Consider the following 21887-nt stretch of genomic DNA (forward strand, 5'->3'; position numbering starts at 1 on the left):
GTGGCAAAAGTGCAGAGTAAATTAATCGAACACATTGAAGAACATAATACACTTGAATACTTTATAAAAACAATTTTTTATACATGTGATATAACATGTGATATAACATGTGATAGTTTATTTACATTGAATAAAATGATAAAAACTAAATTTTAAATTCTTTCCTGCCTGTTTACAATGTACAAGCAGATAAATTCCCATAAATGATGCCTTATTCCAGGGTCAGAGTTACCAGTCTGGGCACACTCAGCCTGCTACAAATAGGAGTGATCGTGATGAGAACAAGTATTTGAAAGCACAGAGCACGTGGTGACAGCACAAGCAAGCTCGATTTAATCAGAAGTACTCTGGTATAGTAGGAGGTAGGTCTGATGGCCACCATCCCCTAGGGAAGGCATCCTTATTGCTTCTAAGATTGGCAAAACATTTGTACAGATAGTATTTTAATGCAGATCTAACATGCTATGCACTGTTTGAAATGTTGTTGTAAATGTCTCATTAGTAGATGCTTTCTGTGCTTTTTTTTTTTCCCCCCTGTACTCAGCTCTGGTGAGGCCGCACCTCGAGTACTGTGTTCAGTTTTGGGCCCCTCGCTACAAGAAGGACATCGAGGTGCTTGAGCGGGTGCAGAGAAGGGCGACGAAGCTGGTGAGGGGCCTGGAGAACAAGTCCTACGAGGAGCGGCTGAGGGAGCTGGGCTTGTTCAGCCTGGAGAAGAGGAGGCTCAGGGGTGACCTTATTGCTCTTTACAGATACCTTAAAGGAGGCTGTAGAGAGGTGGGGGTTGGCCTGTTCTCCCACGTGCCTGGTGACAGGACGAGGGGGAATGGGCTTAAGTTGAGCCAGGGGAGTTTTAGGCTAGATGTTAGGAAGAACTTCTTTACAGAAAGGGTTGTGAGGCATTGGAACAGGCTGCCCAGGGAAGTGGTGGAGTCACCATCCCTGGAAGTCTTCAAAAGACGCTTAGATGTACAGCTTAGGGATATGGTTTAGTGGAGGGCTGTTAGCGTTAGGTTGGAGGTTGGACTCGATGACCTTGAGGTCTCTTCCAACCTAGAAAATTCTGTGATTCTGTGATTCTGTGAAAAAAGCACTATTTATTCATCAAGGTAGGAGGTGTGGCTGAGAGGTGCTGGGAACTAGTTTTAACGATCTGTAAAGATTATTGTGTTGTATTTTTAAAGTTTACTTTGCTGGTAACTTAGGTTTTTCTTTCTGGAGAAGCTTTGCTTCTGGCTACAGACTTTCTTTACAAAATAGTTATTACAGAAATGAATAAAAGGGGCATTAGTAGAAATGCAAACCTGAAAGTTTTTGCGTCTTAGTTTCTCTTTGTATGCCGCAGCATTGTTTAGCAGTAGCAGAGGAATTCCTGTCTTGGTTTTACATCCCTGTAACAGTTTTGAAGCTGACTTTCCCAGGTGTTGGTACTCCACTGCTGAGCAAGGCTCTGCAACAGCTCTGCGGTCCTGCCATGTGCCACAGTTGAGGTAATGCACTGTGGCTAGATGAAGCAGCTTTTCCTAGGTAAAGATGGTCACAAGAGCATTTAGATATACAGTGAATTATTTTTAGGATTTGATTCTGGAGAACACAACGATGCTTCAGTGCAAACGGGAAGGATCAGTTTCTGTCTGTGGTCTTTGTAAGAAAGCTCAAAGGAAAGCGATCGCATCTGTTAGCAAAGAGCACTTTAAGAGGTTACAGCAAACACTCCGAAGGCTGTGGAAGATTAGTTTAAACTAAACGGAAATGATTAAATTTCAATGCCATTGTTAGCCATGGCACAATTATCAACTGAATCTCATGAAAACACAGCATAACGAGTTGAACTTTGAAGGCTCCATCAGCCTACATGGTGCCTGTTTGAGCGCCTCTGGGTAGTTTTCCTTGGAGGTGCAGAGCTGTCATGCGAGGGGTGGCAAGGGAGCAACAGCATGGGGACGTGCCCAACAGGCAGTGTGTGAAAGGCAGTGAGGAAATCAAACAGCATCGTAACGTTTGGCTTCCTATTGCTTCACTCTGGAGGCAGCTGTGACCCTGCAAACACGTGCACTGCCTTTGGCAAGGAGCCGTGCTCCAGGAAAGGTTTGCAGAACGCCTTTCTCTTCCTGAGCCATGCTCTGCAGACCACTGCTGTTGGTTTAACCCGGCGGCCTTCGATGTGATTTAGTGCATTTCAGACAGATTTTATCTCGGTGCTCGGAAAGCAGCCTCCCCCCCTCCAAAGTTAGCAGACACAACGCTCTGTTGGGAATCCAATTCTCCACGTGCACAGAAGTCCAATCCCTCACAAAACAGCCAGCGAGGACCCAGCTGCCTAACAAGGGAGCTTCCTGCAGAACCCGGGGAGGAGACGCAGAGAAGGGAATGAAACCTGAACAGAATCACAAGTCTAACATCAGAGCCCCCTGGTCCCTTTGCTTCAGGGTAAGCAATCTGCTGTTACGGGCTGGCGGTGAGACGTAGCCCTACAAAGAGGGCTGCTGTCCTGACCAAGGTCTAGGATTACACTTGTGAGAGGACTTCCCTTGGCAGATAACTGTTGGTTACCCAACTTTCTTCTGAACTGAAACCTCCAGGGAATGTTGATTCACTTTTTTTTTTTTTTTTTGAAGGGGGGTTGCGCTAAATCTTTGTTTTTTTTTTTTTTTTTTTTTTTTTTTTATTATCAAACCTGTATTTTGCTCCAGCTCCCTTTTATCAGCACAAACCAGTTTTTGATACTGAAATCCGTGATATATTCAGGTGACAACTAGCAGAACTCACAGCTCCGAACTGGTTTACTACATCACATTTTGGCAAGCCTACTATAAAACCTGGACAAGACCCTTTTATTACCACATTGTTGGAAGAGAGAGTGGAAAAAGTATTCTCGTAAATCCTCTGTCAGGAAAAACAACAACAAAAAAATCTGAATTTCAGTGAAACCCTAGGAGGAACATGAGGAGTTCACAGACTTAGATCATAGTGTGCCTTGGCTTTGTCAGGAACGCTATTTGGAGAATGCCCTCTTTGAGGCTGGCTCAGTGCCAGCGTGAACGTACCTCGCTCCCCAGCCTGGCTCCTGCTGAAATAACCGCTTCACTCGGCAGGTCACAGCCCGGGCCCACCTCTAGGTGCAGCCTGGTACTGACAGCATCAGGGACACATCCACGGCATCCAGCTCGCTCAGGCTGGGTGCGAAGGACTCTACCCAGGTGGAGTTTGGCTGCTGTTTAATTTCTGGCTACGGTGATTGCTGAAGATGCTCTCCTTGAGTAGCAGCAGCAGCATTGCTGCAAAGAGACCATTGGCCTGAGAAACCTGTTATAGCAATGGGAAACAGCCAAAAATACACCTTAGGAGGTCAAAATCTAGGAACATAATGCAGCCATGCAGCAGCTTATGTGGGATAGGTGGACTAGGTGGGATAGCTACCTCTGACACCTCCAGCAATTCGACAATAAATCCTTTGAGCTGCAGTGCTCCACTTCTACTCGCCTTTGAAACCCATTAGTTAAAAGAACTCGTTGCATTTTTTTAAGCAATGCTATTTCTGGCTTTAAATTCACAAACAAACTGCCCAGAGAAAGACGACCTTACCTGTAACCGAGAGCCTGTGCGCACTGCTGGAAGCATCCACTGTCACACCTAAGGACACTGCTGGCTCTGTATTGTGTGGTTTCAAAACTCCAAATGCTTTCAGTTTCTGTCCTTAGATATATGTTTACAGTATTCTTGTTTGCTCGTGAGCCTCAGTTTTCAAATCAAAGTTTATTAAAATGTCAAAAATAGAACTTACAGTTTCACATATGAAATAAGAGGGCATACATAGTACAGGTCTTTAGTAACAAAATAGGTGAATAATGCTTAACAAGCTAAAGCATGTAGGTGACACCACCGGTCATTAACATACAATCTCAGGTTAAGAAGATCTAAACACTACTGCATACATGCTCATACATAGCTATCGAAGGGGGAATAGTTCCATCGAGAGTGAAGGAAGTAGGCTGCCTCCTTTGGGAGAGTGAACTGGATGCATCTCAGCAGCAGAGACCGGTGCAGATCCTCTAATATCCGCATACCGGAGGAAACATAAGATGAACCAAAACGTTTATGGAATAGCATGTTATTTTCTTTTTAAAGCCTCATTAATCTGAAAAGACCTGAAGACCACAATTCAAGGGCCCCTCCGGGAACCTGACTTATTGCTAAAAATACAACAGCGACTCGGGCAAAGACTCCTGCTGGAGGAGTCCTTATTTTGCTTCGTGTGCCAGGGCTTGTTGCTCAGCTCTGAGATGAGTCTCCTGTGCTCACGTCAGGAACTGCCTAATTTCTAGCAATCACCAGAAAGGGACGTATGAAGGATTTAATATCTGAATCCTTTATCGCCCTTTCTGTTAAATATTTGATTCATCTGAATATTCAAGAAAGACAACATAAATACAAGCATGTACATAATAAAAAAACATATACTGAATTTCTTAACCATACCGCTCAATCAGCTACTATATAGCGACTAATTATTTCTCGTTCTAGCTTACCAGCTTATTCGTGATATTCCATTCCTCCTACCTATCCAGTACCTTAGAGAACTAGGAAAGCTCATGGATGTTTTGCGATACAGCTGAAGTCCTTCACTGAGCTGGGTTCTTCTCGTTCCTCGTGCTTTTTCTAGTTAGGAAGTAGCACAAGGCGGGGATGCCAATACTTGCTGCTTGAGCTGGAGTCCTGAATATTCTTCAACCTGGAAGGGAGTCCTCTGCACGCTTCAAAGCATGTTGATCCTTTAGGGGAGGGGAAACTGATTTGCTTACTGCTTTCTCAAAGGTTACCCCCCAGTCTGCTCATGGTAACCAGAGCTTTGAGGAAATGTCACACAATCAGATTTCTCCATCTCTGTACAAACGCATGCTGATTCCTGACAATTAAATCAAATGGATAGCACTGGATTACTTCTAAGACAAGCTTAACACAAAATACACACTGCAATTCAGTTCAATACATTAATAATAATAAAAAAAAAATCACCACAGTCATATAAAACCACAAGGCCATCAATATCATCTGCCAGCAGCCAGGCCCTTGTGTATGGCTACACCAATTAAAAAGAGTCAAAGTTCCTGCTAGTGACTCTCTACTAGTAACAAAAATGTATGAAATCCTGGTAAAACTAGCCAAGACTACCACTAAATGAGAAGATATTCCAGTACAGTCGTGTAATCTAAGCTAGGGCATGGCTGATTGCATACATTTGTGCTACATATCAAAGCTACTTTAATAAAGTTTTAGAAAGAAAAGTAAAATCAAGAATTAGCCACGTGTACCTCCGGGGCACCGCTGCCTCCAACAAGCTGCAGCCGAGTGCTACCTCCTCCCTTCCTTAGTGTCCGCACGGATGGTGATTAAGCACACTTCAGACCTGGCAGGGGAATTAATTTACTTTCTTCTGTACAACTCACCTCAACTGCACAACTACAAGGAAACAACCGAAACGTCCCTTGGATCACACCCTCCCCAGCCTTTATCTTCTTATTGCGTGGGGCAGGACTTTCCATTTGCCTTTATAAGGTAACTTCAGAAAGCAGAAAGGTTTTATGAATTAGTGAGAAGGCAAAGGGGAGGAGAGGAAATTAATACTCGAGTGAAGATAACCTCGTCTCTATTTTATCTAAAGGTACTGCTGGACTGGCTTGCATTTTTCATCTGAGGCCATTTTCCTTAAGGGATGATGAGGTGACATTAACCAAAGGTTTTATCCATCATCCGAATCCTGTTTCAAAAGGCATCTATTGGCAGTGGGTGGTGATTCACTATCTGTTATCAAACAAAAGCTGCAAGTCTGGTCAGAGAGGAAACCCAGCTCCAGTCCTGATGGGCAGAGGCAGCGATTCTGCGTGCGAACCTGGAGCCAAAGCCAGGTTACTGCAGCTTGCGGCCTCCAGGTTGGGCTGGGTTCCTGCACAGCCACCACCTGTAACGAGCTTTCTGAGCCTTGAATTTATGATGCTAGTTTTGGTGTTAATGCACAAGACATCAGAGTCCAACCTCCTCCGTGATCATGGAGATCAAGAAAATTTCGGTAAAATAAAGCAGAAGTGACTTAATGCCACTCGGGGAAGGAATCCTGGGGCCATTTTTAGAGTTTTTTTTCCTCTCTCACTAGAACAGCAAGTCAAATATTTCCACAGCAGTTTGCATAAATTTGTTTGCAACTCTGTTAGAAAACTGCATCTGAAAGTACGTGCCTAACCAACCCACAAGGACAGACAGACCGACTTCAGTGGCTAGAGAACACTATTTTATACAATGCTCTTATTGCACAAGTGCATGCAATCAGAGATGGAACTAAAAAAAATCAGACACATTGCAAAAACTAAAAAAAGGAAGAAAAAAATCCTAGAAAACCTCCAGCACTATGCCACAAGCCACGCTGAGCACACAGTGAAAGCTCCAAAGTCCTGCAGGAGGCTGCAGATAAGTGCCTGCGTTGTCCCTGCATCATTCGGCCCACCGCTGAAAGGCTTCCCCAGATTTTACATTTCACATACAAATTGTTATTTCTCACTTCTGGAGGAAAACTCTCCTCTAAAGCCTCCCCCATGTGCCTGGGAAAGTGGCCAGGGGGCTCCCGGTGGTCTCTGTGCCCAGCGCACCCGGGGCCAGAAGCGCCAGGTGTTGGAACCCGAGCAGTGGGGCTGATGCAGGGTGGTCTCAGAGGAACAAGCACATCCCAAAAGCCTCTCCCTACAGACATGGAAGCTGCTGGTGAGTGTCTGGGGTCACACAAGTCCCTTCCCCACCGGGGAGCAGGGCTCTGGCACACAGAGAAACTTCCACCGTGCTCAGCAGGGCTGCTCGTGGTCACACCTGGGAGCCTGAAACTGTGCAGGATGAAAATTAACACAAACCACCGTAATGTCCCTCACAGCCTGGCCTTCCCAGAGCCAGATCTTGTGTCTCTGCCTTGTGGATATAGAAGGAACAAAAAAATAAAAAAGATTTCCATAGGAAACTGATTATCGCTTTCTCCCCTCCCCCTTCCATTTTGGCACAAAGGCGCACGATGTTCAACAGAGATAAAGGAACAGATCATTGGGTAGCACTGACAAAGCTCTGACACTTATTTGGCAAATCTGAACCATAAAAACAAGTGCTAAGGTTGTTTTTTTTTTCCAGTTGTGGAAGTTGTTTGCCATGACAGTTGCTACAGGGAAAAAAATATTGAACAGTCTGGAGCATGTATATTTAAAACGAACATTTTATAATACAGGTAAATACACTCTCCCAATTTCTCCAGGCAAAACCCCATCTCAGAGCAATTTAACCAGGTGAAATATGTTTTTTAACTGAGTTTTTGTGTGTCTGAGATGCCCTGATTTGTGCATGGTCATAGTGACAGCGTGGGATGACCTACTGAACTGTGTTTTCTGACAATGGCAGCAGGGGCCCCTTCACTCCCGTCTCTCGAGCAGACCTGGACACTGAATTCACTCCGCCCCTAAGACTTCAGAAGTGGCAGATACCATTCAACATACTGAGAAAATAGAATACAAACTTTCTGTAGTTAATGTAAATAGACTGCACAATAACAAAGGCTTAACTTATCCAGCAAGAGCTGCCCACATCACAAAAGTCTGTCTGTGAGCAGCTCTAGTCGAAAGTTGCTGCAGCAATACCAGAAGGAGCCTTAACTCAGGCCTTTTGCTTCATGTAAATCCAGTCTGAGGCACTCGGGGCATCAGCTGCATCTCTTGGGCACGAAGTAAGGCTCTGCCTCCTCGTTTCTGGTCCAGCATAGGAAACTCTTTCCTTTTGGGAGCATCTCTGGGGGAAATGGCTCTTGCATGTGCTTTAAATGTTTTCTTCCCCCCCTCCTGCTGCAATCGCAGGGAGAACAGGTGTCCTCGGATGGATGGAGAGCGTAACACATGAGCAAGAGTCACCCCAAAGTCCCGCCGTACCTGGCTTTTCCGAGATGCTGCAAGACCCGAGGCTGGAGGTGTGCGAGGCAAAGGGAAAGTTCCCTCCCGGCCGGCTGGTGCCAGCGGCACGGCACGGCTGGAGGCAGAGCACTGGCTTCTCTCCGCTGAAACCAAGTCCATTTTTTCATCATGATAAGCTTCAGCTTCATGCTAACTGCAATGGCCCATAGCATTGTAACCAAAGTGCTAACAGGTTCAGTGGAAGTGGCTTAAATGGGTCTTAAAGTTTCATTAAAAAAAAATAATAATAAAAGAAACAAAACAAAGACAACCCACTTTTTAGCAGATCCTTTTCCTTATCACTTCAGTAACTGGGAGTTTGTTTTCTATGCCTTTTGCTAAGGGTTAAGCCAATTCCATTTTCCAGTCCTTGCTCCCCCCGCCCGCCCCCAGGAGCTATTTCCTTAGGAGACGCTGGAGCAGCGGATGCTGGGGGAGCCCATCTGGGTGAGGACCTTGTCCAGCCACTGCAGGGGACCGTTGAGGTGCAGCTCGATCCAGCAGGGAGTGCTGGTCACAGTCTGCCGCCTGCAAGAAAGAAGGGGTGGGAGAGAGAGAGGGAAAAATGAACACAAATGTGACTTACAAAACTTCACAAATGTGAAAAGGTTTTACAGCTACCGAAGCATTCTTTCCTGCTTAGACAATAGTCTTGCATGCGGGGCCAAAGGAATGTCTCTCTCCTCTTTAACATGCTCCTGGCCTATGCTGCCGGCTTCTTCAACACCCGATCTTTTCTCTTTACATCTCTTATCTCAAAGGAAAAACTCCCTCTATGATCTATCCGCTCCCCAGATTTCTGCCAACAGGCAGCATCTGACTCCCTGAAGAGAAAGGAGGGCTTTTATCTGAGCAACACTCCAGTTTTATTTCGCAGGCCTCGCGCCTCCTAGCTGGTTAGCAACTTCAGCTGCTTACCAAACACATTCAATTTTGCTGTCAATACAACCAGGACATTTCTCTTTTCGCCAGCTCTTTCGGTTTTGGCAGGACGTGGAAATGATGGGGCCACTGCACAGCCACCTGAATTCCCTTCCCCAGCCCTGCAGAGCCCCTCGAGCAGCCAGAGCTGCTGCTCAGCACCTTTTCAGCACGGAGAGCAGCGCCGGGCAGCGAGGCACAAATCTGGTGTTAATGTGTGAGGTTAAAAACCCCTCAGGAGCTGGTGGTGGTGGCGAGAGAATAGAGGGGGGACACCCTGCTGGGTCCGAGGACTTTTCAGTGCCACAAAGCACCTTCCCCTCTCCCTTCTGCCTCTCTGTTGTTTGCCCTCAGGACCCCATGGAGCGTCTCCAGATGGCGAAGCAGGAAGAGATGGGGAGGAAGGGGAGGGAAGCGAGGCTGGGGCACGGGGTCCGGGGCTGTGCCGAGGGACGGCAGGACTGCTGGCCTAGGCTGAGAGGCAGGGACAGCTGCTGTGGAGGAGGAGGATTACGAAGAGAGAGAAACAGCCTGGAGACAGCCTTGTTTTACACCCGCGTTTCCCACAGAAGCTGTCCTTGGAATCTGCCCGTGGGAGGGAGAAGCCGAAGTCTGTGGGGCCCTGGGAGAAACGGCTGCTGAAAGAGGGACCCTTCCCTGGGGGACAGCCCCTCTGCTCCCAGCACCGTCCCTGCCCCTTCGCGGCAGGATAGAGGTGCAGGGCTCGGGGGCACAGCTCTGCGGGGCTTTGGCTGAGGGTGCAAGGCATCGTGTGGATGGATCTGCCTCCCTTCTGCTTTGAACCGAAAACAGCAGCGGCTCCCTGAAGGCACCCCACCCATTCCCAGCTCAGGCGTGGCCGAGCAGAGCTGGCAGGCGATGATGCCCCGAGAGTGGGTGTAGGGGCAGGGCCCGCCCCATGCAGCCACCTAAAGGAGCCTGGATGGCATTACGGGTACCCCGTGAGCTGTCCGGGCAGGAGGGCCGCAGGGCAGGGAGCTCAGAGCACCCCTCTCGCTCCATCAGCCTCAGTGGAGCACACAAAGCTCCAAGGGCGCAGGAAAAATGAAGTCCCCCTGAACCCAGAGCGATTCCCTTTGCTGCCCGAAGCCGGGCTAGGACTGAGCAATCCAGCAACTGTGCTGGCAACACCGCAGAGAAAGCCAGACCCAAGGGGCTGCCACGCTTCTGCCCTTTGTGAATCCACCATGGCAAGCTCCTCTCTGCCTTCTCCATGGCTTCAGCCTGCTCTGCTGGGCTCTTGCCGGGCAGAGGAGAACCTCTGCATCACCGGCTGCTTATGCAATCGGCTTCGCCCCGCTTCCCTCCACCAAACCCCTGGCACACACGAGCACCGAACACCCCACCGGCCAGACCGCTCGCCCGGCCGGGCGGCTGAACCAGAAATCGCTGGCACAGCGCTCTGGATGCAGCTCCCACAGTAACGTTTTTGTATATGAATCGGTTCAACAAATAAACGTGCTCTGACAAAGGCAATCAGATGGAGTATTTTGTGGCAAGGAAATGAAGGAGCAGGAGAGCGGCCTCGGCGCGGTCAGCGCGAGCGTAGGGTTTCACTGAGTGCAATGCTCTAATGAGATAGTAGACTTTCCGTAAGTCACGCTCATCTGGATTTCATTACGAGCCGTGGCCGCGAGCCAGGGCTGAAAGGCTCTGGCCCGGCTGCAGGACAATTTCAAAACAAAATGGACTCCAAACATCTGGAGAAATGAAGAAAGCGGGAGAGTAACGTGCGGGACCGGGGCTCCAGCTGATGCTGTGGCATCTCCCCCGTCTGCTGCAGGCAGCTGTGCGCGGGGCGCAGCGCAGACGGCCTCGCCGCGCCGCCAGGCAGGGGCTGCCCCCGGGTCTTAAAATAAGGCCACGGCTTTCAAGGGTACGCTGCGAGTAAGTATTTCAAAATCACATTTGGCCGAAATCCTCGCCAGCTTTTTCTCTCATAAAACAGCGTTCATTTTCCGATGAATTTTGTCTCCCCTACTTGTACTACCAAGCACTCGTTTTACTCCCTTTGCTGCCGAGGGACGTTTGCTTCTTAACGCAGCAGCAGCACAAGCTAGGCTGTGCTCTGCCCCTCACACTCTCCCTGTGTTGTCAGAAAATCCACACCGTTGGTTGATCCCAGACACCAGACCCCACCGCATCTCCTTTTTTACCTTTACTATTCACCGGGAAAAATAGTGACCCTGCCTCTCCCACCGCCTCAAGTCACATTTAAGCAGCTGCCCTATGACAAGCACTAAGAAAAGGATGAGGAGAGTTAACAGGAATTTTGTGGCAACTCTAACAGTTCTCCCACATGTAGATTTTCAAGCTGATCTGCTTTTATTTTAATCCCATTGGTCCCTGATAAAAAACAACCAACATCAAACCCAACCCGTATCAACTAGGAAGCACTCACACTGATGGTGTCCTGATAACAATGTAGACATAAGACACTCAAACTATCAAATATCCATCTGATTTTTAAGAAAAAAACTGTTCCCACACAGGCCATCAGGATTTATCTACTGTGCTTCAGGTGAAGCTCTTGGTCTGCAGAGCATTGTGACCAAATGCACGCGATTTTCCAAGCGTATCTCGATGCGTGTTTTACACCAGTAGGATGGGAAAAAGAAGACAAGATCAACACATTGACAATAAATAAAAGCTATCTGCATTTCTAAGGAGACACTCTGGTAACTCCTCCTGCCTTACAAGCTGAATAAAGAAGCTTTGCAGAACACTTCTCTAGGCTGTGAAATAGATGAAAAGCAAAGGGAAGCAGAAGCACGGTGCAAGCTTCCTTCAGAGGCTGACCTGTACTCTGCTCCCCAGCCCTTGACGAAGCTCATCCGAATCGTGCACATTCTGGTCAGCTGGTACACGGCCTCGAAGCCCTGGTTCACTGACTGAGCCAGGAGAGCTGCGAATTCCTGGTTGTTGAAAATCTTCAAGTTGCATCCTGTGAAAAAAGAACATGACAAAGATCGAGGCATGAGCTTAATCACATTAAGGAATCTATTACTTGCTGAGAATGGAAAGAAACCTGGTGCTGCTCTCCCGTGTCCCCAGAGCATGTGATAGCAGATACAGATTGATTTAACACAGGATTGCAGAAAAGGAATCAAGGTTACCACAAATCCACAGCTCATGGGCTGAGAAGGGAGAAAACCACGCTATGGACAGAGAACAACGAGTGCAAGTGCTCACAGCAGACTGCGATCTGCATGACCAGACTTGGGGTCCTCATGTAGAACCTCCTTCTACCTCCTGTACAACCATTTCCTTCATATTTTAATTTAAAAGCATAACTATGACCATAACGCCAATTAACAGCAGTTGCTACAGGGCCTGAAACAAATGAATGCCCAGGCGAAAAAGAGGAACTCGTGGTGCTGGATTTGTGTGGTGGCTGTCAGCAGAATTAACAGAGAAGTTCTGAAGTGAAACCGTTCTGGCAAGCTAGAAAACAGTTATCAGGGTTAAAAAGGCTCATAGAAGAGCTGTTTCTGCTATAATCCTCTCTTAAATTCAAGTACGATGTGCCAAAGAATTTTCCTTTAAAACTGAAGTTCTCCCTCCAGTGTTTACTCGCAGCTGAAAGGGCTGAGAACAACCTATTCCATTGTTCTAGGTGATAAAGGTGAAATATAATCGCATTCATCACGGTTAAAATTAAATAAAAAACTACAAAACTCTAAAAAAGACGTAACTAAAAAAAGCATCGCCATGCTTGCTTTCTCCCAGATAACCAGAAACAAGTTAAATGCTGAAACTTGGCGTGCAACTAGTGCTCATTTGGGATTACATATGGGCCAAGTCTGAAAAACAACCATTTGGACTATGATGAATTGTTTTTTTCTAAAATCACTTCTGAGCCTACTCTCTTGGGCTGGACTCATACTGTCATCTGTTTTGGGTCGAACCGCACAGAGCAAAGCGTAACCGCATTCAACGGCTCAGCAGCTGCAGAAAAAAACTACCATTTCTGTGACCATAAAAGAGCACAGCCCAAGAGCATCTTGCAGAGAGTTTGAAGGGAAGCTGTGTCAGGCATATTACAGTTTTCTAAGAGGAAAACAAGGGTGAGAGCATCAGGGCCAGGCTGAGCACAGAGAAAGAGCTGTGGCAAGGAAAGCAAACGAGTTGCTCAGCCTGCCAAGCTGTTCAGACCGCAGGACGGGATGGGAACAGGTCTCTCTGTGACTGTGCTGGGTAGGAGGGGGGCTACAACGTGGTGTGATCAACATGGGAATGAAGAAACTGGTTCGAAACCAACAAAGATTTGAAGGTGGATCTGAGAAGGCAGCCAAAGACTGTGGCAGAAGTGCGGAGAGCTGGCGTTCAATAAATGCGCCTCAGATGAATTTACAGCGGAAATGTGGGTTGTTTATGCTTTCAGATGTTGACTCCAGCCCGGGTGGACTCCTGTGATGTGGCTGGAGAATTAAGTCATGTTTGTAGCGCTAGCAGCTGCTTCCTAAGCATCTGAGAAAGGAAACCCGTTAACGTGGGCCAGGACTTGTAGTGTATAGATCTCTTCTCTAAAAAAAGAACAAGTATTTCTCAACAAAAAGTTATTTTTAAAAAGTATATACATACTTTTAACTTTAAAAAATAAGGATTTGTAAGCCTAGCTAAATATCCTTTGGAAAAGCATTTTCCCATCCTATCTCTTTCATGTATTTAACAGAAAAGTATATTTTTCCTAGATAGCTGCAATCAGTTCTTCTGCAACTTTTCAGCATATCTCAGAAGTGTTTGCTGTAACCAGAGCAACAAAGTACCTGTAAAGGGGATTTCCCTAGAACAAAACTCATTCACAAAAAATGGGAAAAATGTTTTCCTACAGAATAGAAAATAATAGTAATTTAAATTATTACAAGTTAATCTAAATTAAAAAAAAATATTATCTTCTTTTAAAGATAGGGACACAATTTTAAGCATGACTATCATGCTTAGAAGGCGAAGCCTGCACAGGATGACAGCCAGGGCATGCTTCCTTACCTGGGGGAATCTTGCAGACTGTTGCTGGGTGCCAGCCGTAGCGCTGGTTGCAGTTGGGAGACTGGACAAAAATGGCACTGTCACTAAGGCACTCGGCAAACACCTCGCCGCCAATGTAGTAGAGCCTTACTCCTCTTCCTAAGAAACACACAGCAGGGGTTTGGGTTAGTTTAGAACATTTATCTGCAAAACTGGAAGAAGGGTTAGCTGAGACAGACAATCTGCATCCAAGAGATCTCAAAAAGCAGCTGAACTGTGAATGAGGAAAATGAAACCCACGCAAAACTGCGCTCTCCAGCCCCGCTGTCAGTAGCAGCCTGGGGCTGCACGATCTTACCACCTCGCAGCCTGCTCATTCCAAACGTGCACGACTCTGCTATTTTCCATATGAAGGTACTATTGGTTAACATATGGTCTTCAACCTTATCCAAAAGGCATCACAGCTGCATACAGCTGTTTGTTTATTACTTACTGATTTGGAATTAGATTATACAACGTTTTCAACAAGTTACATTTTCTTGAGATTACATTTGTAAACCAGGACAAATATCTACTTCCCATTTGAGTTTATACACATTACTAAATTCTCAGTTAATAAAGGGACAAATTTCAGGAATTCATCCTCATTACTCAAATAAATATTTGCTGTGGTCTTACACTGCTATTTGAAAATCCTGCTTTCGTTCTTCCATGCTGCACAAGGAGCCTGCTGAATTTCAGGACTGATTTCTGAATCTTGGCTTGTTGCTTGTTTTGTGTTTGTTTGTTTTTAATCATTTGTTTATTTATTTACTGGTGCTACAAATCATTTCAAAAACAATTAAGGAAAAATTGTCCTGTAAAACTTTACTGCACAGAAAAAGGAATAAAGGGGAACAAAGTCAGGACAAAGAACGTGTGCATTTCTGACAGAAAACAGCAGAAAACACAGCAAAGAAATTTTGCCTTTTATTAAAATTGCATAGGTCTGGGATATTCTACTTAGCACCAGCTTAACTGAAAACAAAAATGAGTCTTACAGTATAAGCAAGGAAAGAGGAAATTGAGATGAAAATTAAGTTTCCATTTTTAAGAGAACAGTTAAGTTCGAAAATAAAAGAGTGCAGGAAGAAAAGGAAAACACAAGCTAACCACTAACATCCATTCAAAAAAAGTTCTGAAGAATGTGTGTAGAAATTTAAATTCTGTCTATCTCTATTACGTTCAGTGGTTTTAGCATTCCCCAGTGCTTTTTTTTGTATTATACTTCTATGAAAGAATACAATTAGTGTTCCTTTATGGAAGATTAGCCTGCTAAATCACCGTGAGTATTCAAGTATCACAGGGTTCTAAAACTGACCAAACTGCACGCCAGGTGGGTAACCAAAAAATCTCTGCACGCAGGTCTCCACCTTCCACCTTGAAAGGCACCAACGAAAATAAGGAAATAGAAATTACCAATGTGTCGTCTCGTGAGTTCCACTGCTGCATTTCTGTTCACGTTAGACAGCAAACCAAGGCAGAAGCGTTCAGAGTTGGATGGGTCGGTGAACCCATCCACGGTCATAGAGGGCTGGGAGGCGTGGAAGGTCTCCCCCACTCGCTGGTTGAGTTCATAGTAGGATATCGAGCACCAGAAAGCTGGCTCGCAGTAGGTAACAGGCTGCAGATCTGCACAAAAACAAAAAGCAAAGTGAGTCACAGGCCCTCAGGAGGGGACGGGGGGAATGAAGAAAGCACTTGTTTTGAAATATCGTTCTGCTTCATTCCTTGGGCTCACTCTAACAATCAAACTTTAATTACTTGACAGATTTTAATGGAGCGCAGCTAGAAAGTTACATCATCCCTCAAGCTTCTGGCACATGGAACAATCACAAATACTCAGAGATATTAGTCACTTGGTAAGTGGGGTGTCACTAAGCTATCCTCATACTTGGAGAAAAATCTTAAATAGAAAACTAGCTTTTTGATGAAATGTAGGACCACTTTTGGGAGACCAGTACCATAAAAAAAAAAAAAAAAGAAAAAGAAAAAAAGAAAAAGAGAGAGAAACCCTAGAAAGAGCAGACCACAAATCTGCTTTCAATGACACAGATCCCCTAATCCCAATTCTGTGCACTTACACCAAAGTAACCAGCAAATAAGGCAGTCTGACTTTTGTTCTTACTGACTCTGTTACAATCTCTCTAGCACTGCTGAAACCAATAGAGTTGTCTGCAATACAGACCAGACTGTCTATAATAATGCCATCGAAGTAATTTAAAAACTAGATCCTTTCTTCCAGTCTGCTTGATGTCAAGATCTCAAAAGAAAATCCATTTCCCCAGTAGATGACGACAAATGTCTTGTACCGGGGCTAGTTTGACTCCGCCTGTGGACCAAGTGAAATTAGTTCTGTGAACAGACTGAGGCAGTCTCAGGAAGACAATAAATGCGTGAAAGGTGGGGCATTCACATGGCTGTGGATGATTTGTTTAACTGCTCGCTGAGAATTTTGCTAGTAACTTCAGCAGAGGAAGGCCCAAGCCAAATATTCTTGGAAATGCTGCACTCGATGGCGTCCAGTCGTACTGTAAGCCACGAATCTGCTGAGCAGAGAAAGTGGAAAGCAGACTAAGCTAATTGATAGGCGCCCTATTTCCCACATTCAACGCAAGAAATAAAAGCCAGAGAAGAATTCCCTTCGTTCCCTCCTCCCCACCCCCGATTTATCACTTCATCCCCGTTCACCAGGTGCTTGACCGGAGAACAGAGCAGCTTCCCATCTGGCCAAGGGGCAACACCACCGAGCAAAACGCAGCCTTTTCCCTAGGCTCCCCCATCTGTTGCTCTGGAAAGGCTTAGGTGAATCTGGGCTTAAGAGCTCAGCTCCTTCCCAGCCTCCTCTCCCCCTGAGAGCGTCTCTGCAGAGGTCTCAGAGTCGTTTTTCATCCAGTACCTGCTTTGCTCTGTAACCCTCAGTAACAGGCTGCAGCAGCCTGGCTTCAGCCAGAAGGCACGATGGTTTCCTCTCCATTACTGCCACCTGAGTTCCCAAAGCAGCTAAAACCCAGAGAAACGCTTTCGTTTCTGCTTTGTTACAAGCTCTGCTGACAGCAAATAAGGAATTGAACAGAAGTGTATCGGGGGAACTCCGTCAATCCTTAGCAGATCTGCAAATCTGTGAATTTTGGAGCCTTTACCCAGCCCCAGCTTCTTTTACAGTCTCTATCTTTCCTTAACTATATCACCCGAAAGAAAAAAGCTCTGTCAGAGCAAATCCCACTGTTTCTGTTCTCCTCCACACATTACACCCACAAAAGAAAAACTGTCTCTTCCCCTAATGGAAGAGGGCTTAGTGTGCTAGTCCCTCTCCTGACACGCAGAGATGATGCCTTTTTCTCTTCTATTACATCTTGGTTGTCCCAAGAACAACTGCCACACCAGGTCTATTTCTCCAGTTGCAGCCTCATTTAATCAGTCAGCAGTTATCTGTGTGCACTGTAACTCCAAGTTATAAAAACAATGAGGCCTGTATTGCTCTCTATGGTTTCGTGGTCCTTTTCATCAGCAAACACCTTTGCCTGCTTGGGACTGAAGGGAAGTGGGGATACCCCACTGAAGGATGTTGAGAAATTTTATTGCAAGCTTATTTGCAATTTGAGGACAGACACAAACCAAAAAAGTCCTATTTTAAAGAAAAACTCATCTCTCAAAAAATGTAACCGCGCTTTTAATGGTGCTGCATTCTCCTGTGATTTGTGGTCTTGGGCTTTAGCGTAAGCTGTCATTGAACGGGTGAGCTGCATTAAAATCACGTAAATCCTGCCTGAATCATCTCCAGACATTTTACATTTTGTCTTGCTACAGCTTTGCTTTCATAGATGTCCACTGCCTGTTGTCATGTAACCCACACCGCATCTTCTCTACAAGGCCAAAGGACTGTTCAGATTCAGAGTTCAAAACTTGCCGTGTGCTTTGCATACTCTGCAAAGTGCTCAAAGGGTAGTTGTTCCCCCAGTTTCGGTTAACGTTTTTGATACACAACATACATCAGAAATTACTGATTTACGTTATCCCAGTGCATTAGTTGCAGCCACATTAGCTCTGCCTCCTGCAGAGGTTAGGAGATAAATGTGTGTGCACACTTCCCCTCTGTGCTTTGAGGAGGGCTGTCTCTTCCCTGCTCTGGGAATTGGTGTTTCAACACAGAGAGTCACAGAGGCTTACGTTCCTGATGGATTTGTCCATAGGGTATGTGCTTGTTTCACTTACAGCTTTTGCGTCAAGTCTTTTGCGGAGCAAACCCTGACAATGGATTTCCTGTACACCAAGGGACTGCCTCACTCCAAAATAATACGCATGCAACCTCAGGCCTGGCCCTCGGCCAGTGTAAACTCCCTGACTTCATTCCCAATGTCCACATAATGCTGGCAGCTCTGCTTTCAGTTCGGTTTTCTGTATTTTTTCCAATTCAAATTTCAGTGATACAGAAGAGATCGCTGGATATCTACAAGTTCCATTTATATCTTTTGTTTGACTACTGAAAGCGTGGACCCAATGCTTCCAGAGCAAATGCACAAGCTGAAAGGAGAAAAAAAAAATCCCCAAACGTTACTTGCAACACTTTCTGTGTCTGTGGATGAAAAGATGAACTGAAAGTCCCTAAGTTCCTTCAGTCCCATATTGCAGAGTTACAGCTTTATACTGAAATGCACTGCAGCTCAAACAAACCTTGCTTCTATTGTTCCAGTCAGTTTGCCTCATGCTAGTTTATTGTCTTCGTAATTCTCTGGAACACGGCCATGGGATGGAAGTCCAAAGTTCAGCTTAGGCAAAGTAAACTGCCTTAAAAGCTTCAGGCATTTCTGTTCAAATAAGCGGCCAGTTGCAGTACCGTGACATTATTTTCTTAATGGTGAAACTGCAAAAATACCTCACATTCTGCTGCTGGGAGCTTGCTGAGTTTCCCTCACTTTACACCGCTGTGTTTTTTAAATTCCTATTTAAATTTCTTAACAAACAGACAGAGGAATCCTGGTTCAACGTCTGCAGATTAAAGCAACGCCCTAGGCTCTGCTCATCCGAAGAACTGTGTGGCACAGCAAAAGCAGCAGCACTGCAGGCCACGAGCCACCAGCTAACTTCTGTCTGACTGGAGAGAGACTCAGCAAGGCTGAGAAAAAGTTCTGCTCTTACAGAGTATGCTTTGTGGCCTGCAAAGACTGGCAGGCTGACGGACCGTGGGCTGCTCGTGCTTTCACCTGCAGCGCTACAAGCAGCTCCTTCCTTCGGATATGCCATCTACAAGGCACGGATGATGAATAATTTTCACGGACAGTTGTTAAGAGCTGCTCAGGGATGTGCATTTCTATTCATTATTTTGTAGCTTCCTCGCATGCAAAAATTTACAATATGAGTTTAAAAAAAGAGACAAGAGGTTCTTAATTTGTGGGAGACCTTGCCTAAGAGCAATAAATATTTGGTTTGCAAAATTTAAAGATATCTTTTAATGTCAGTAAGTTGAAATGTTTTTTCTGATGTCTGCTCCCTAGACTACAAAGAGATTCCTTGTGGTTAACCAGCTTCACCTCCTCCTATTTAGTTTTTTGTCACCAGACTGCACATTAGACCTCCTCCAGGCCCATCAGCTGAGCAGCATGTGTTAATAAGCAGTGTCCTGGTTAGAAAGGATATGCGCTGGGGCCTCTTTCCTAGAAACTCCTTTTTTCCTTATGTAAGGCAGATGCCACAGTCAGCTTGCCAGGTTGGTTTTGTTACACATAATTGGCTTTTTATTTTTAGGTTGACAAAAAAATGCTAGAAATTCACATCAACTCCTAGGCAGCATACTTGAGCATAATGGATTCAGACAGGAGAAAAAAAAAAGAAAGGAACAGAGTCAGCTACATATTCTTCTCTGAGCCTTTAACAGTTAAAATGAATAACAAATTTAGTGGCACTGTGGCAACATATTCCGTACTTTAAAAAAAAAAAAAAAAAAGAATTTGAAAAAAAAAAGAAAAAAAGAAGAAAGAGAGAAAAGAAATCCCCTTCAACAGCCCCAAGATATCCACAAGTCAGCCAATGACTGACAAATTTTGGAGCAGTGTCAAAGTACCCTCTGCCAGGATTAAAAGCATATGTAAACTTTATGGCTATGGTTATTCAAGAGTAATCTCAAGTGGCCTGTGTCTGCTGGCTTAATGAACATGTAGAGAACTGATCCTGCAGCTAGCCCGAGCTGTGAGTATTTTTAGGAGAGACTGTTGAGAGCAATTTTAAATAAGGTGAGAGCTCAAGCTAATGAAGATCAGACCTTCCATGCCTGTAGGTATGAAAATGAGGAGCAAAACCATTTGGGAAGATAAAGAGAGGTTCAGGGAGAGCCACAAGACCTCTAGCAGTGTCTCAAAGGCAAAGGCCCTGTTCAACAGCTATTTCTACTTCTCAAGAGAACTCAAGATTGTGGCATAGCTTGAGCTCTCCTGAAGAAAACCAACGGTCCAGTCAATCACAAAAATCCCACAGGGCATCCAAGGTCTGCGTGTCTCACCTACAGCACTGCTCCAGGCTCTTGCAAGTTTAAGACCCCGCTAACACCTCTGATGCTCAAGCAAGGATGTCTGTGACTTCTGTCTCTCTCCATATGCTAGCATTCTTGATCTCTTGCTGGTTATTTGGGCTCTCCAAAAATGCACCAACCAACCAGCCTCCTCCACTTTGCTCTGCTCCGTCCATGCCCAATTTCATGCTACAGTAACTACAGTGACAATTGCCTGAGCTGACAAAGCAGTGCAGGCAAATCTGGTGCTCTGAACTTCACCCCCCTGTCCACAGTACAGTCCCCTGTACATGGACAGCAGCATTTGCCCTGTAATGGATGTAACACCAGGTTATAACAGCAAAAAGTTGTAAGGCACACTGGTACACAATAAAAGAGACCAGTAAACACCAAAAATTTATAAGGTAACTTTCCAAGAGACAGAATTTAACTACAAACTGTCCCCTTTAAAAACAAAAAAAAAAGGCAAGAACTCAAAGCCACCAGCAAAACAGTCAGATAACATTCCTTGCAAACTCATATAATCTAACAAGTGTATTTTTCCTGCAGTCCTTCACTCATTCTTTCTGGTATTCATCTGCCAACATTTCTTTTTTTCTTATTTCACACAGAGTTGCTATGAACCACAGTTACAACAGTGAACAGGATTAGCAGAAAGGACGATCAACAGTGCTCACAACCTCATCAAACATGCACAACATCAAGAAATAACGTCGTTATTAAAATGTCACTATCTTGACTGTAATTACACACAGTGCTCAAGATCACATGCTTACCCAGATTATTGTGTGCAGGAGACATAGGATTTGGTGATAAGTTTGGAGAACCTGAAAATCAAGACATTTTAATTATTACTATGGCATCTGCACACGGAAAAAACACTTGCATGAAATCTGTGCTGCCCAGGCTTGTTGAGAGGGAAATCCCACTTCTTAGCTAAGTCTTGTTTTGTGACACTAGCAACTTCTCTGATGCTGATTGCTATTTACATGAGCTTCTGAATGCTCTTACTTACGATATCAACTTGCGACATCTGCAGTACTACTAAACACCCTCAGAGAGTTTAATTCACTTAAACTCTACCCATTAATTTTCAAAAAGGCACATGCAGTTGTCTCTTTTATTTTCACATGCAGTAAACAAAACTCTGGGCACCATCATCACAGCTACACTCAAGCCCAGCTAGCTGGGCATTAAAGAACTTTATTGCACATTATTACATATTGTACATATCGTATATCACTCGATATATGAAGGAATCTTAACTGGTGTTGGGACAATGGAGTATTGGATCAAGCTATACAGATCTGACCAAACAATTGTCTGAATTTTATCCCCAGTCATTACAGTTTTGCCCACAAATTTTGTGTCTGTACTTTGATATCTGTACTTTGATGTCTAGAGCCAGTTCCACAGCCTCTGGATGCCACATGGATGCAGGTAGGTGGTACAGCCCATCCTTT

The 21887-nt window shown here is 45.2% G+C and overlaps 1 protein-coding gene across 1 annotated transcript in view; it reads right to left on the minus strand.

Annotated features, from left to right (window-relative positions):
- Positions 1 to 3737: 3737 nt before the first annotated feature.
- The window catches only part of SMAD3 (SMAD family member 3), a 73156-nt gene continuing 55006 nt past the window's right edge, over positions 3738 to 21887 (minus strand). The window contains exons 5-9 of the mRNA XM_084532832.1: positions 21201 to 21251; positions 15339 to 15551; positions 13902 to 14039; positions 11712 to 11856; positions 3738 to 8498 (exon numbers count right to left, since the gene is read on the minus strand). Of these exons, the coding sequence (XP_084388958.1) occupies positions 8375 to 8498; positions 11712 to 11856; positions 13902 to 14039; positions 15339 to 15551; positions 21201 to 21251 (671 nt within the window). The 3' untranslated portion in view covers positions 3738 to 8374. The remainder of the gene's footprint in view (positions 8499 to 11711; positions 11857 to 13901; positions 14040 to 15338; positions 15552 to 21200; positions 21252 to 21887) is intronic.

Source organism: Aythya ferina (assembly GCF_964211825.1).
Source record: "Aythya ferina genome assembly, chromosome: 11".
NCBI lineage: Eukaryota > Metazoa > Chordata > Aves > Anseriformes > Anatidae > Aythya > Aythya ferina.